This window comes from Lagenorhynchus albirostris, chromosome 1 (genome assembly GCF_949774975.1).
Source record: "Lagenorhynchus albirostris chromosome 1, mLagAlb1.1, whole genome shotgun sequence".
Classification (NCBI taxonomy): Eukaryota; Metazoa; Chordata; class Mammalia; order Artiodactyla; family Delphinidae; genus Lagenorhynchus; species Lagenorhynchus albirostris.
In genome coordinates this window covers 73,667,867-73,684,663 of record NC_083095.1, presented here as the reverse complement: position 1 = coordinate 73,684,663, position 16,797 = coordinate 73,667,867, and the positions used below count along the sequence as shown (strand labels likewise).

At 56.2% G+C, this 16,797-nt stretch overlaps 1 protein-coding gene across 1 annotated transcript; it reads right to left on the bottom strand.

Moving 5' to 3' along the window:
* Positions 1-2,581: 2,581 nt before the first annotated feature.
* TGM1 (transglutaminase 1) lies at positions 2,582-16,259 on the bottom strand. Its single transcript, XM_060144615.1, has 15 exons — positions 16,113-16,259; positions 15,081-15,428; positions 14,744-14,932; positions 13,498-13,746; positions 12,985-13,103; positions 12,770-12,877; positions 12,148-12,322; positions 11,633-11,771; positions 11,402-11,505; positions 9,184-9,272; positions 8,519-8,672; positions 8,130-8,411; positions 7,832-7,992; positions 7,362-7,498; positions 2,582-2,973 (listed from the first exon to the last, which is right to left on the bottom strand). Exons 1-15 carry the CDS (start codon positions 16,129-16,131, stop codon positions 2,760-2,762), a joined length of 2,487 nt encoding a protein of 828 aa, XP_060000598.1. The 5' UTR covers positions 16,132-16,259; the 3' UTR covers positions 2,582-2,759.
* Positions 16,260-16,797: the final 538 nt, after the last annotated feature.

Sequence of the window (16,797 nt, the reverse complement as noted above, 5' to 3'; positions counted from 1 at the left end):
TAGATTAGTGCCAAATTCTTCTTCACTCAGCAAGTATTTAGTGAGCATTTCTATGCAGTAAATTCTGAGCATACAACAGAGACCAAATCAGACAAAAATCACTGCTCTTGTGGAGTTTATATTCCACTTGGGGGAGGGGGGACACAATGAATAAATGCATTGTTAAAATATTGAATATGTTGGATGTGGATAAGTGTTATGCAGAAAAATAAAGCAGGGAAAAGTGGTCATGAGGAGAGGAGTGGGTTGCAATTTAAAATAGGGTGACCAGAAAAGGCCGCATTAAGACAGTGATATTCGAGGATAGACTTCAAAGGAGGGGAGAGTGCCTGCCACATGGATATCAGAAGAAGAGTGTGCCAGGCAGGGGAAACTGTTAGTCCAAAGGCCAGGAGGTCAAGGCTTTGAGAAACACCAAGAAAGTGAAGCAGCTACGGCTGTTATTCTGCGAGAAGTGAGTAGCCACTGGGGAGTGTGAGCAGATCGGTGACATGATCTGACTGACATTTAAAAGCATCCCTCTGGCTGCCAAGTTGAGAATAGACAGGGCAGGGCAAAGGCTAGTGAGAGGACTGGGGCTTCAATCCAAGTGAGGGAGGATGGTGGCTTGGACTAGGATGGTGCAGTACTGGTAGAGAGAATTAGATAATAAATGATACAAAAAATTTAATGTATAGAACACCACATGGTAACATGTACTACGGAGAAAAAGAAAGAAAAAAGGGAGACAGGAAACATAGAAGGTGTTGCAATTTTAAAATGGGATGGAAGAGAAGACCTTAAGATTGTGGCACTTAAGGAAGTCTTGAAGGAGAAAAGGGAGTGAGCCGTGGGGCTATGTGGGGAAGAAGTCCTCAGGCAGAGCGCAGCCCTGCAGAGCCCCTGGAGCAGGAATGTGCCAGGCGCTGTCCGGGTAGGAAGGGGCCAGCGAGCTGGATGGACTGAGCCGGGGGAGGGGAAGGGGAGGGGAAGGGGAGGGAGGGCGGAGTCACAGAGCACTGTAAGGACTTTGACTTTGGGGGAAGCCAGTGGAACGTTTTTTTTTCTTTCTTTTTTTTTTTTTTTTTTTGCCTTACGCGGGCCTCTCAGTGTTGCGGCCTCTCCCATTGCGGAGCACAGGCTCAGGACGCGCAGGCTCAGCGGCCATGGCTCACGGGCTCAGCCGCTCCGCGGCATGTGGGATCTTTCAGGACCGGGGCACGAACCCATGTCCCCTGCATCGGCAGGCAGACTCTCAAACACTGCACCACCGGGGAAGCCCCAGTGGAAGGTTTTGAGCAGAAGATTGACATGATCTGGTTCACCTGCTCGTTCCAGCTGCTGCGTGAAGAACAGGGTATCAAAGGGCAAGAGTGGAAATGGGGAAATGATTAGGAAGGGGGTGCAACAGTCCAGCTGAGAGATGAAGGCAGCTCGGGCAGGATGGCAGTTGTAGAGGAGATAAGGAGTGGTCAGATTCTAGACACCTATGAATGGGAGGTAGAACCAGCAAGATTTGCTGACAGATTGAATGTGGGATGTGAGAGAAAGAAAGGAGTTAAGGGTGACTCCAAGAGTTTGGGCCCAAGAAACTGGAAAGACGGAGGTACCATTTACTGATGCAGGGGAAGATGTAGGAGGATATAGGCTGGAGGGAGGCCAGGAGTCTGACCTTGGATGTGTTATACTTCGGGTGTCTTTGAGACATCCACATTGGACATCCACATTGTAGAGATATGGAGAAGGCAGTAAATATACAAATTTGAGGTTCAAGGAAAATATACAATTTTGGGAGCCAGCAGTCCTTAAAACCTCGAGTCTCGCAGAGCTCACCTTGACAGAGTGTAGCGGGATGAGAGAGAGCCTGGGGCAGAGGCCTGAGTCACCCCAACACTGGAGTCTGAACCGAGGCGGAGGCCCCAGCTGAGGAAACTGAGAAGGATAGCCAGAGATCCAGGAGGACCAGGAGGGTGGCCTGGAAGCCTAGCCTACCATCCAGTCTCTAAACACGATGCTTTCAAAGACTATTTAATGCTGTAGGAAAATGCTCACCATAGGTCATTTGTGGGAGGGGGGCAGGGAAGCAGCATATGACACACAACGTTAAGTTACTTTCTGTACGTGGCGGGGCTTGAGGATTCTTGTTATTTTCTGCTTTATAATTTTCTGTATCTTCTTAATGCTCAACCCTGAACACGTATTACTTCTGTAAAAATTCTTAGACGAGGATATTTGAAGATCAATATTAGAAAGTGGCTTCTGCTGCTCAGAGAGAACTCCAGCCTATTTCTACCTCAAACATGTGCCTACAGAAGGGACTTTAGGTTCTTCTTTCCCACAGGGGGTGCTGTGGAGGCGGCAGGCCACTGAGCCCAGGGAGCTTCCGAGGGCTTTGGTCAGCGGGTGAAGACTGGGCAGGTAAGCGCTGGAGGCTGTCCTGACGCCAAGCGGCCCCATCTCAAGAGCTGCTGAGTGGTACCACTGCTGACGTGCCAGCCATGCTTCTCAGAACTAGGGGCGTCAGAAATGCCAAGGGCATCCCCAGGATAGGCCGTGGGGCTCCTTGGCTCGGCATAGACTGACAGATGGACAGAACGGCAGCTTCATTGTAAAACAGTTTATTAGCATCTGTGCAAATGAGATCGGTTCCTCCCCAGATGTCCCGGTCTCCCCACCTGAGGCCCTGGGGAACCGCTCTGCAGCGGGCCCCTGTCTTGAGGCAATGCCCTTGCTCATCTGACTCCACTCGCATTGCTCCTGGCCCAGGGCTAAGCCCCACCTCAAGATGCAATAGGGATGGTCTCCTCTGAGCTACCGTTGCCTCTAGTATCTGAGGAGCCCCCGCCACCAGCGGCCAGGGCCACATCCACCTGGATGACCCCATGAACCTGGGAGAGTTGTGGGCTGTCCAAGCTGGCGATGAGCTGGCGGCAGCCTGGTCTCACAGGCACGAACGTCTGGCGCAGTGTCACTCTCTTGTTGCCCTCAATGTCCCTGTGGGCAGAGATAGGATCATGGGCCTGGGGTGACCGAGGGTGGAGTGGGGAGTAAGGGCTGATGGGGCAGGCAGGAAGGAAAGAGCGGCAGGTGGAGCCCTTCAGGCATTTCTGGGCTCAGCTGGAATCTTCACACCCGGAACAAAGCCTGAACCCTAAGGCCACCTCTGCAAGGCTAGATCAGTGGCCACCCACCCAGCTGCTGGAGCTGGAAATCTCAGCATCCAGGACTCCTCCCTCCCTGCTCTCACAAACATCCGGACAGAGACAAAGGCACTGCCTCCCCTCCTCTCCACGGCCAATGCTCCTGCCCCAACCAGGTCAGCCCCAATCCCCATAGGGTTTCCAAGAACAAGGAAACTTCAAAGGGAGACTTTGGGGCTCAACACAGTATTGCCACATACTTTCAGGTTTGCCGAGGAAGAAGGTGGAAGAAAACTAATCATCCTCTGCTACGATCATGTTTCAGCTTGTTATTAAAAAAAAAAAAAAAAAAAGAACAGACAATTGGCATCTTTAAATTAAATTGACACACATTCGTGTGTGTGAGTGAGAGAGAAAGAAACACACATGCTGGTGTGCACACACACACTACAGTGTCTTTATTTTCTTCCTTCCCATGGACCTCTAGTCCCAGACCACCCGTCTGGGAATCACAATTTCACCAGCCTTCTAACTGGCCTCCTTGCCTCCCATCTCATTTTCCATTCTATTCTCCAAGCACTCAGAGATGAACTGAGCCCTTCACCGGCTTGGCTTCCTCAGTGTTTATGAGATAGATGAAACTGTAGCTCTCTAACCTGACACACAGGCTCACTCTGAGTCACCCTGCCTGCCTGCACCACCACATCATCCCCCCATTCCTCCTGCCCGCCAGTCCCACTGAGCTCCTCCCCTTCCCTGAACTCACCTCTGTCTTCAAGCTTTGCCCCCAGGCTGCCTCCAGACCCAGCTCACAACTCCTCCTCAGTGAGGGCTCCCTGGAGCACCTCCTGCCCTCAGGAAAATGAATCTCACCCTTCTCTGAGCTCCTCCAGCAATCTGCACGTGTGCTTACACACTGACTGTGACTGCATTTATATCGCACCTTCTCACGCCTGTTAGCATCTGTCCTTTCCTGCCTCTGCCTTAAACTTTTACCTCTGTCCCCTGCTCAACCTGAGCCTGCCTTGGGAACTGCCTCTGGAGCCAGACTCTGTGCAAACACTACAGTCCTCCAAGAGAATGAGTCAACACCCCAACATTGAGGATGAGCTCTCCTTGGGGCAAAACAGCCTGCTCCCAAGGGGCGTCCCCGGACCACTCTGTACTCCTTCTTCTACTGTTGTTAACTGTGTGGTTTAGAACAAGGTACCAGTCGTCCTCACTTTCTGGTGTAAAATGGAAGCGAATGTAAAATGCGGGGGTGGGATCAGATGGTCTTGAAGGTGCCTCCAAGCTCTATGAAGGTGGGAAGCAGGGGAGACAGGGAGACAGATATCTATAGCCTACCTGTTAGGTTATAGACTTAATTTCTAGACTTCCTATCATAATATACAACTTGAAATTAAGTCTAGGGACTTCCCTGGTGGCGCAGTGGTTAAGAATCTGCCTGCCAATGCAGGGGACACAGGTTCGAGCCCTGGTCCGGGAAGATCCCACATGCCGCGGAGCGACTAAGCCCATGCGCCACAACTACTGAGCCTGCGCTCTAGAGCCTGTGAGCCACAACTACTGAGCCCGTGTGCCTAGAGCCTGTGCTCTGCAACAAGAGAAGCCACTGCAACGAGAAGCCTGCGCACCGCAACGAAGAGTGGCCCCCGCTCGCCGCAAATAAAGAAAGCCCGCGCACAGCAGCGAAGGCCCAACGCAGCCAAAAATAAATACATAAATAAGTAAATTTATTTTAAAAAAAGAAAGAAAGAAATTAAGTCTATAACTTAGCAGGTAGGCTATACTCTGCCTGGTTACGAATCTGCACTTTTAATTTGTGCTCACTTTTCCATCGATGCAGGTTAAAGGTTGTTTAGGTTCAGATCAGCCTTCAAAAGTCTATTTAACCCATACTATGATTGAACTGTACTATTTCAGAGCCTAGCCTTTATTTATAACATTATTTCCAAGAGAAAATGCTCTCCAGATTCCAGCTAGGGATGTCAAGATCTCTTCCTACCCTTAAGAGTAGGTCTCAAGAGTCAGGCGAGACCTTGGCTGTACCCCAGTTTGCCACTTTAAGCTGAGCACGTCAGCTGCTCATGTTGGAATGTGCCTGTAAGTGAGTGCAGGTAATAAAACCAACTCCCTGACAGGACATCAGAACTTAGACATCCAAATTAGCATTGTCCTTCAATTATGTACTGGTTCAACCCTGTTGAACATTTGAAAAAACTCCTCTCAGATTTTCCTTCACAGCCATTTAAAACCACACACACATCACACGCACCCGACTTGGGTGCGCACGCACACCCGGACAAGTCACTGCCCCTCCTGTACAGCCAAGCTTCAGTTCTGATCGAAGAGGGCATGATGACCCACCTTGTTCACTTACCTTATTAATTAAGTCTTAATTCTAAATGACTTGAGGCTGTTTCCCCAAAGTCAAATCCACCCCCTTAGAAGACCACCCTAAGGACATTCTAGAGAATATGATTCAGGCTCTGGGGGAAATTCCCGAGAAGGATTTGGAGCAGACTTCCAGCTTCCCCTGGTGACTGCTTTGGTGATGACAATAGCCATCTGAAGGAATAAGTTCTGGAATGTTTATTAAGTGGCCACTCAGCAGGCTGGGTGGCACAATGGGGTTCCATGCCACAGGCTTGGATGCGCAGATGAGAGGGAAGTGATGCCCGTTTTGGAATCTAATATATCCGAGCCAGGAGTTCAGGGCTCTCAGCTGTCCTGGTGGCCCTGGCCTGGGCTCACAGCAGCTGAGGAGCCACAGGATGTCCAAGGAGGACCTGTCTTGAGAAACTACCATCTAACCCTCTCACCTACCGATGGGAAGACTGAGACCTTTAAGTGGGGGGAGATTCGCACAAGCCCCACAGCTGAAGAGAGGAGCTGGGTCTCCATCACTCAGTGCAGCGGTCCTTTCCTTATTCCCAGGCAGGGGCAAGAATCAAAGATCTGGTGGGACTGCTGAGGGGAGCCCCGCTCTGGGGAATCCCTCAGAACAGGTGAACCTCCCTCTGTCCGCTGCAGGTGAGAGACACCAGCAGGTGAGCTGTCTGGGAGTTCCAAGCTCCACTCTCTAAGCTGCCAGAGACCCTTTTAGGGCGACGGAAGGAGAGCACTCGTTTGTGATGTGTCCCATCATCCAGGGGGCCAGGCTGGGGCAAAGATCTGAACAGCAACCTTTTCAGCTTTGGCCTGTTGGGGAAAGCGGCAGCCACCACCAGGCAGAGCCGCCTGCTGCGTGTGGGGAGAGGGATGGGCAGGGTGAGCAGGGACCCTCTGCTTCCTCACCCAGCCCCTCCGAGCGCATGCTGTCACTGTCCTTCGGGAGCTCTTTGTCGAATGAGGAAAATTCCTGTCCCTGTCCCCAGAAGGCTGATCTTAGAAGTCAGCCTCTGGCCTGCTCTGCTTTCCCTCTGTGCTGTTCCTGCGTCAGAGATGGCAGCACAGGCCCAGGAACACGACTGTGGGCACTGGCCTGGCCCAGAGCCTCACGTGGCTCGGGATCAGGCCCCGGCAGGCTGGGTGAGGGCCCGAGGCACAGGGCTCTCGCCTTCGGAACTGCTGCTCGGCCCTCGTGCCACCACGCCAGCAGCAAGCTTGAGAGCCTGTGCTCTCAGCAAAGCGGGAGGGGCAGAGCCTGCCCCTTAGGAGCTGTGAGACCCTGTGAGATGTGGCCACCAGCTGCCCCATCTGTAAAGGGGGGGGACAGCTACCAACAGAACACGAATGCTGTGCCGAGCACCATCCTGAGGGCTTTACGGGCAGCGTCTCTTCTGATCCTCAGAGCCAGGCTTATCGTTATGCCTACTTTACAGGTGAGAAAACTGAGGCACAGAGGAGATCAGTCACTTGCCCTGGGGCACACGGCCCAGGTGATGATCTCTAATGTACCTGAAGGGGTTTTTGTGGTCTCCAAATGAACTTATATTCCTGAAAGTGCCTGCTCAACTGCTGAGTGCTGGGTGACAGTGGTGACGAGTTGCTAGGGATTCCTATGTGAGGTTTTAGCTCCCTAACGAGCCGGTGAGGCAGGGCGGGGACACCGCGGAGCACTGCCCACAGCAGGCCTTTTAAGTGCTGGGTGGGCTGAACTGAGTCAGGAGGTGCTGCTGGCGGGCCCCAAGCGACAGACCTTACCGTCCTGACCGAGAGAGGAAGCAAAGCTGGGACCCAGGCCGCCAGGAGGCAGGCAAGGGCAGCGGCAGGGGAAGGAGGAGGGGCCGGACTCACCCAGCGTTGAGGGTCTTGGGTCTCTGCAACCCGGAACCCTCGAGCCGGAAGACAACGTTGGTGAGGGTGATAGGCAGGGGGTTCTGGAAGACAATCTGGACCTCGCAATCCTGGCCAACCACGGCTGCTCGCAGTAACTGAGAGAAAAAGAGGCCCCCATCAGAGCCCCTGGCCGAACTCACGGGACCAGACGCTCCCCCAGAGAGGGAGAGCTCCTTCGAATCAAGACCGCCCTCACCCCACGTTTCTGCCCCCGAGAGAGAGCTCTCCCAAAGCCAGACAGGAAACTCCAACCCACTCTCCAGCTGCGGCCACCACAGAATCAGGGAAATGAGATCTGATTTTCCAGAGGAGGAAACCGAAGCCCAGGAGCTCAGAGCCAGTCCCTGACCTCCTCCTGCCACGGCTCCTGGCCCAGTGCCCCCTCCCCTGGCCCTCCGATTTCCCCCTGCCCCAGCCAGCTGCTCTACCGTGAGGGTGAGGTCCGGGGTGCGCAGACGGAAGGTGTGCTGCTTGGCCAGCACCTGCGTGTTCTCCTTGACGTGGCCCGAGATGTTGAGCAGCATGGCCCCCTGGTCCACGAGGTGGACCCGGTACTCCTTATAGGCCACGGGCATGGCCATGCGCTCCGCTGCGGGGGAAGAGGCATGGTGTCACTGAGGCCAGCTTCCCCAGACCCGGCATCCTGGGGTCTCCATGTCCCCAGCCCCGGGGTGCCCAGCCGTGGGGCGGCGGGGGAGGCGGCAGGGCTGGGGAAGAAGCACTTACAGGCCCCCGGCGCCAGCACCACTTCCTTCTTGCTTTCCTTGAAGACAGACCCAGAGACGCCGGTATAGTAGGTAACGGAGAGGTAGAGGTGCAGCTTCACAGTCCGGGGGCTGCTGCCACAGTTGGTCAGCACCACGCAGATGGTCAGGTCCTGCCCCATCACTGCGTCCTGCGCCTCCACCTTCAGGGCCACGTCCTCAGCCGAGTCCCTGATGGCGTACACGTTGGGTTTGCTGCCGTGGGCGGCTGCGGTCTCCACTGCCTTCCGCTCTGCTTCTGAGCCTGGGGGTGGAGGGTCAATGGTGAGCCTACCACTGCTGCTGGCGTGGGCGAGTGCTTGGTGGGAACCCTTGGCGTGGTCGGAGCTGGCCAGGTTGGGGGGCTGGTACCTTCCGGGTGCTTATAGATGTGGGAGACCTCTTCCCGCATGTTGGAGCCGACGGCCTTCGTGACGACGAGCGAGCCGATGGCTTTCTCCTCCACGTACACGACCTTGAAGCTGCCGTCACCTTGCCGCTGCCAGTAGATCTTGTCACTGTTCACCTGTTTGGGGCGTGTGTGGGGTGTGAGCCGGGAGTGAGTGAGCCAGAGGGTCTGAGGGTGGGCCTGACCCCCAGCTGCCTTCCCTGCATGCTAGGAGCTGCATGGAAGGCTAGATCCAAAGGTTGGGAGCTTCCTGGAAGAGCCAAACCGGGAGACTTTCCAAGCTGAGCCAGACAAGGCCAGAGAGTGGGGAAGAAACTGGTCTGGGAGGCCCCTTACAATGCATTCAACATTAATAACAGTAATCCCTTACGCTCGCTCGCTGACTCTACGACTTATAGAGCAGCTTCATACCCATTATTTCTTTTGATCCTGAGCACAGGAAGCATGGCAGCCATTATTATCCCCCTTTTAACAGCTGGGGAAACTAAGACTCATAGAATGAGTGACTTGCTCAAGGTCACACAGCTAGTCGGTCGGTGGTGAGGTCAGGACCAGAGAACCCAGGGCTAACACCAGTGCCCTGGTCTCCCCAGGCTGCCCACAAAGGCACCGGCCACACAGGCCTCACCTCAGCAAAAATGAAGGGTGTGTCATACTTCATGTAGACCAGGCCGTTCTTGACGGACTCCACAGAGCAGGGGCCACAGCAGAAGATGCCTAGGGGAGTAAGGGTAGCATGGGGGTGAGAGGTCCAAGGAGGCTGAGGGGGAACCCCCCACCCAGATCCTCGGCCCACCCATCCAGGCCCAGCGCCCACTGCCTTGGGTCAACTCCCACCAGTCCAACTCAGGGAGGTTAAACAAAGGAGTGCACACGTTCTATTTGGCCTCAGTCCTTGGTGGGGGATAGGGGGACAGGGACAACTGTGGGGACAGGCCTGCCTTGCTAATCAAATTGCTGGCATACTTCCTCTACTGGCTGAAGCTGCATGTCAGCTGTCTGTAACCCCCTGAGGTCAACAGCCATCCTACATCAAGACAAACCCAGAGCCCACCGTGGCTCTGCTTGCCGGCTGGGAGAGCAATGACATCACAGTCACCATTCCAGAAAGATCCAGAACAACCCTTCAGCTCTGCAGCCTACTGTGTCCTCTCTGTGGGGAGGTGAGAGGGGAGCTGGTGGGAAACAGAGTCTGTCCTCAGTGTGCTCGGGAGGGTTTTCTGGAAGAGATGGGTTGATAGGGAGGAAGCTTGGCGGGAGAGGACACAGAACAGGAAGTGAGGGCCATCCAACAGGAGAGAATCTTAGAAAACATCTCGCACGATGGTCTCCTTTTACACATGGGGAGACAGGCTCAGTGAGGCAAAGCAGATGCCAGGATCTCCCAAGACAGTTGGATACAGAGAGAAGGAAGGAGCTAATACTTAACTGAGTAGCTACAAAGCTGCAGCCATGCTGCTAGTCTACTATGACTTATCATTAGATCCTCCCAACCGCCCTGTATGGTATATATCATCCACATATTCCAAACAAGAACACCAAAACCTGAAGGTGCAAGGAACTTGCCCAAGATGACATATCTAGGAAGTGATCAAGCTAGAATCAAGCCCGGGTCTGGCTGGCCTCAGAGGCCCTGGCTGCCGCCCAGCCCACCACTTCCCAGAGTGGGGACGAGAACTCAGATCTCCCGGTGTCCTGCAGGCTGTTCCAGCGTCGCAGGCATCACTGGGGTTGCACAACTCAGGGGGCACCGTTCACAGAGATGACTGAGGGGGGAGGGGTCTGGCCAGAGACCAGAGGAGGAATGTAGGCTAGGGGAAGGCTATCTGACCCAGGGTGAGGAAGGGAGAGGTGGCAGGGGTTGGGGGGAGAGGCAACCGGTCCGGCAGGTGGGGCTGCCTGGGGCCAGAGCATTAAGGTGGGAAGGGTGTGCGGGACCTGTCTGAGAACAGCACGGGAAGTCTAATTTTTGCAGAAATGTGCATTGTGGAAAAGAGACTAGTAGGTTATGTCATCAGTGATTACTTCTTAGGCTGGACTGTGTTACAGAGGCTCTTTTCTCCTTTGAGCCTATCTGAACCCTGATTTTTTCATACTGTACATGTAAGTCAGTGGAGCAGTGGAACAGATACGAGAGGAACTTGGTAAAAGTGAGAATATGTGTTGAAAGAAGAAGTCGGGGGCTGGTCTGCTCTGCTGCTGACCTAATGCTCTGTGCCCTAGAGGAACTCCCAAACCCAGCTGATCTGCAACATCACTAGAACTTTCAAAAATACAGATTCCTAGAGTCTATTCCCTGAAGGTCCAACGTCTCAGGTCTGGAGTAGGATATAGAAATTTCCTTGAAACAAAACGAAACAAACCACCTGAGAGAGGATAGGGAATTGTATACTCTATGCTATACAATTCTATCCTTTTTTTTTTTCCTTCCAAGCATGTTTTACTTAAAATAATGACTTTTTAAACTTTAAATGAATATATATAAATAAAAGCGTCCTTCAATTAATTACCTCCAGGATATGTAAATAAAAAAGCAAGTGGGAATAGTGGATTTGTCAGGGGAGGGAAACCTCTCACTGAATTCTCTCGAATCCTTGGACTTTTGAGCCATCTGAGTGTAATAATCATTACAAATAAATAAAATTTAGGCAAATAGTTACGCAGAAAGGTAAAAATAAATGAAGGGCCACATGGTGATTTGCCCTGAGGAGTCTGTTTGAAGAACTGCGGGATTAAAGGACCCGGCTCTAAGGCCCCGTCCGGGACGCTGGAGTTTGTTACCCTGGCTGGGGAGACAGGGAGGGGCCCCAAGTGGGGTTCAGAAGCCAGGCAGGGCCCCGCCTCACCGCTGCTGGTCTCCTGGGGTGTGGCGTCCACAACCTGCCATCCATCGAAGCCTGGGGGCAGATCCGGCCTCTTCATCCAACAGTCGTTCCACACGTGGAAGTTCCTGGATGGACATGGCCGGAGGGCTCCGTGAGCTGCCCACCCCCCAGGGCCTCCCCGGCATCCCCCTGGTGCCCAGGCCTCGGGTCACCAGTCCTCAGCAGGGAAGGGCAGGCCAGCCCCAGCCTCACCAGACGGAATCATGGTTCAGGTGCTCGAGTGGCTTCATGTTCTCGTCAAAGTAGATGTCCATGGTGAGGGACGTGTCTGTGTCATGCGCGGAATTGAAGTTGGTGATGGTACGGGTGGCCAGGCCCAGGCAGCGCAGCACTGTGGGGAAACCAGGGTTGGGGGTTCAGGGCCCGGGGCCCGGGCAGGGGTGGGGGGCAGGTGAGGCACGAGGTCAGGAGTAGCAAGGGGACAGGGGCAACTGGGTCAGGGGTCGCTAGGGTCAGGAGGGCACCGAGCCAGGGAGTGTTGGGGGTTAGGGGAATCCAGGCCACCGGCCTCGCCTTGTCCCTAACTGTCCCTTCTCCCCCCTCTCCTCTAGGCCCCTCTCGGTTGTTAACACTAAGGCCAGCCTACCAGCCACCCTGCCTGTTCCAACACTGTAGCCACAGCTGGGCTGGGCTCGTGAAGGCGGAGCCTGGCTTCCCTCCCTCCTTCGTGCAGGGCCCAGGCAGCTCCTGTCCCGTCCCTCCACTACCTGTAGTGGTCACGCCGGCGAAAACCCAGCACTGGCCGTACGGGACAGGGAAGCCGGTGCGTAGGTAGCTGAGTAGAATCTCCACGCTGCCCACCCACGCCGAGGGATTCGTGCCGCGGGAATATTCTCCGGACCAGTTCCCAATCAGGATGCCATTGTCATCCAAGGAGTTTACCTGCCCAGGACAGGACGGGGTGGGGCAGAGTTGGGGGAGAAGCTCAGGGCCTGCCGTGTGGCCCCCGGCCCAGCCTCTGACCCTGCAACCATCCCTCATCCCTAAAGGCTTCAGGGTCCAGTAGCAGCCTGAGCCCCTCTCACCACTCCCAGAGCTCTCTGCCCACTCCACCCCCCCACCCCCCCCAACCCATCCTGGTCTGACACATGAATGTGAATGCTGGGTGTGCCAAGTTTGGGGTTTGGCCCTACATTACGCAAGAGCTGGAACTGGAGCCAGTAAGGGGAACGCTGGGGGACAGGCGAGGGAGGGAAGAGGGGTGAGACCACTTCCCACAGTACCCTTTGCAAGAGCAGTGACAGAATCAGGAAGGGTAAGAGTGTGGGGTGGAGCAGGGGAGGCAGCAGGCAGACACATGGTAGGGCTCAGAGACGCGAGGGTGCTCACCATGGCGGAGACAACCCGGCAGACACTGATGGGGTCCCTGCGGCCTCCATATGGCATGCCCCGCCGGTCCAGGATGTACAGGCAGGCATCCAGCACCCCGTGGTCAAACTGGAGGGAGGAAGGGCACAGGTGACCCCTAGGCCAGCACCTGCTCCCCTACCCCGCCCCACCTGCCTCTAGTGCCCCTGAGTGCACGAGGCCCCAGCCAGCCGTACCTGGCCGTAGTTCCAGGTCCGCTCGCCAATCTGTGCTTCGGTCCCATAGTAAATTCTCCCACACTCATTAAGTACGTACTCCTGCCGCCAGTCCTCACGGTCCACATACACGGTGTCCTCTGTGTTCCCAAAACATATATGCCTGGTCCCCTCCAGCCCTCTCCCTGGGTCCCACCTGCCCCTGGGCTGATTCTGCAGGACTCATGACCGCAGAGGAAGAGCAGGAACGCCTCTAGCCTGACAGCACTCCTCCCAGGAAGGATGCAGTGAGCATGACAGAGATGATCAGAGGAGGGTGGCTGTAACCAGGGCCCTTCCCCAGGAGAGGTGAGACTGTGTGACCTCGGGCTGGTCACCTCTCTAGGTCCTGGATCTAGGTCCCCTCACCTGGACAATGGGAGGCTGGCTTCTCCTAGGGCTAGGTACCCAGGCACGTAGCCAGACCCAGGAAAGGAAGCCCTGCCCTGCCCTCCCCTCCTCTCCATGCCTTGCTTCTGACTCCAGCAGGCTCACCTGGGCACCAGGGATTGAAGAGGATGTAGATCTCATTGCAGGGGTCAAAGGGCAACTGGAACTCGCCAGCTTCTGAGCATGTGCGGACCGTGAACTGAAACTTGCCGATGATGGCATTGGGGGAGGTGTGGACCTGTAGGTTCAGATTCTTCCCGCTGGACTTGGTCACCTGGGCGTTCCAGCCTCCACTGCCCCCCTGGCCCACTGGGATGATCACGTGGGTGCCCTTGCCCACCTCAGGGTTGTTTCCTGCAGTGGGGGAAGCATCGATTAGCTGCTGCAGCCTATGTGAAGGCGGGGGTGGGGGTGGGGGATGGTGCCTTGGACTTCTCGCAGCCCCACCCAGAAAGTGTATGAGCCAGTGAGTGTATCCCTGAGTTGGACCATCGCCTGGGTCAATCTGAGAGCAGCTCTGTCCCCACCCAGTGTTTGCCCACATGTCAGGGCAGAGATCCAGTCCAACATCCCAAACCTGTTCCCTCGACACTTAACTCAGAGGCGACTAGAAGAGACCAGGTCACCGTCACACTCTCCCTGCCTGACTGTTCCAGCACCTGGGCTGGAGGAGCAGAGCCACCCTGTCTGGGTCCAGTTGCCCCTGCTGCATGTGAAAGGGCAGTTCCTATCCTGAAGTTCAACCCTGCCTGCTCCCTGGGGCTGCAGCTTCCAGAGCCCAGGGCATCCTTGCTGGAGGTGGTGGGGGTACCTGGGAAATTACAGGCTGGGGTGGGCAAGGCTAGGCCCTAATCAAAGGGTACGAGGGGTCGCCGGCCCCCTGCGGCAGCATAAGCACCGGCCTAGGCAGTCAGTAGCCACCAAGCAATGCGATGAGGGAGGCACCTGCCCTGGGCCATGGGGACAGAGAGACCGAGAGACACAGTGGGAGAGAGCGTGGAGCCACACCCTGAGGAAGGAGGGCAGACCCAGAAAGAAAGACACACAGAGGCAGAAACACTGAAGGGGATGCTGGGCCAAGCATCTGAAGAAAGAGAATTTTGAGACAGATGCTCCTGGAGGCTTGAAGAGGGTGAGCCTAGGAAAACAGACCCTCCCTGAGGCACCCCTGGGGACATACTTACATGCTTGCGCCTGCCTTATCTGGCAGGGGCGAGGAGTGGGGTGAGTGAGGAGCCCAAAGCTGCCCCTTTGACCCCAATACCAGGGCGGGGAGCCCTGCTACGCAGCCCCCTACCCCCGCTCCACCCTGCCCAGGGCCTTCACCCCTCCCACTGCGGGCTCCACCGACCGATGAGCAGCTCCAGGGTGACACGATCGGATGAGTCATAGGGACGAGACAGGAAGAGGACCATGTGGAAAGGCTGCCCACGGCGGATAATCAGCTCATTGTACTCGAACTCGTCCGTGTGGTGCTCTTGGCGATTCTGGTCCGAGGGCGAACTCAGCAGATCCACACCAGTCACCACCAGCTTTCCCTCTGCAAGGCCAGAGCTCAGGTTCAGTGAAGCCCCGTGGGGAGTCCGGCCCTGCATCACTAGCCTCCCAGGCCCCCAGAGATGCCAGAATGAGTCTCAGGCCCATTAAAGCATTTTGGCTCTCAGATAACGTGGACAGGTGGGCCTCACCTTGGATGGTGTCGTCTCTAGCTGTGGTCACAGTGCTGCCCCGGGAGTCGGGTCTTCGACCCAGGGTGTTGGGTCTTCCACCCGGGGTGTCGGGTCTTCGATCCCTGGGGCTGGGCCTTCGAGGCCTGGAGTTAGAGCCGTGGTCTCCGCCGGGCTCGGGGCCCCGGGCTTCATCGATTGTATTCTGCCACGAGCAGCAGCCACAGCAGCGAGCCCAGAAGGGGCGGCCCCCGTGGCGAGCATGTCTGTCTGGCTCCGGCTCCGGCTCTGGAGAAGGCGTCACGAGGGGCTGCCAGGGGTTCCCGCCCCAGCGGCCCACATCTGAACGAGGACTGCCCGTCGTCGTGCCTGTGTGGACAAGGCAGGGAGGCTCTGAGCACTCACACAGACCTCCTTTACCCCTACAGCATGCCCCAGTCAGCTCAGCCAGAAACCCTCCATCCAGAGAGCTGATTCAGTCCCAGCCAGATGACTGAGATGATCTGATGATCTGATCTTGACCCCGAGATTCCCTCAGACCCACCCAGAGACCTTCCCCAAAGACTCCTTTCAGACTCACTTAGAGAAACTTCCCACGTTACAGAGACGAGTCTCTCCCCTCTCACCCGCACATGGACATCCACCGAGCCAGATGCCCCATCCAGAAAGCTGTTCACGCACCTCTCCCAGGAGATGACGCTTGTCACACCCTCGAGGTGCAGCAGCTCAGACCATCCCGGGCCTGCTCCCTCCACCTGCCAGCTCCTTAGTCTAGAGCTCCAGAGCTGCCTGCCTCAAGGACCCATTTCTTAGGGGGAATCCCCCACCCAAGGCGCCTTGCATGACACAGGCAAGCGACATTCACGACTTGGGCTCCTGACATATTCCCCACGGCTGGTCAAACACCCACGCGGAGCTGCCCGGAGGGGCTGGGCGGGGGCAGAGGTGCCCCGAGCCGGGCTTCCCAGGTGTAGAGTCTCGGTGTGTGGGGAGCAGCCTCACTGGGACCGACAGGCTCGGGCTGGCTCGCACCCCACCTGGCCGGGGACTCACCTGACGAAGGTGCTGGCATCTCTGGGTGGAACAGGTCGGGACTGATGGGACGGGACTGAGGCCGCCTCACGAATGGAAAGCGTGGGGCGGGCCGGTAAGTGGTTTATGAGGGGGGAGGGCGGGGCCAGGCTTCTGGGAAGAAGGGGAAGGAAGGTTGCTCCATCCTCGAGGGAGGAAGCCCAGCCTCTGGGGGCTGTTTCCGAGGTAGGGGTGGGAAATGAGGCTAGGCCGCACCCTCTTTCCCCTTTCAAGGAGCCAGGAACCGACTGGAGGCGGGGTTGGGCCCGGGCTGGGGAGGGGGCGGGGGCGGGGTCTGTCAGGGCTGAAGTCGGAAGGCTTTGATGAGATCACACCGTCCGAGGGATGCTGACTCCTGCGAAACTGGGTGCATCAGAAGCACCTTCTCCTCGGTGGAGGAGGTTGCGACAAGTGTCATCTCCTGGGAGGGGTCCGTGAGCAGCTTTCTGGATGGGGCACCTGGCTTGGTGGGTGTCCATGTGCGGGTGAGGGGGAAAGAATCGTCCCTGTAGTGTGGGAAGTTTCTCTAGCGCGATGGGGCAGGGAGGGTCCACCCACACTCTATCCAGCAGACTCGCTCTTCCCAAGCTCAGGCTGCCCACCTCTGTCCCTGTGAAACTGCCCACCGGCCTGGCTCTGGGACTCGTCCTGCCCAGGGAGCCCCCAG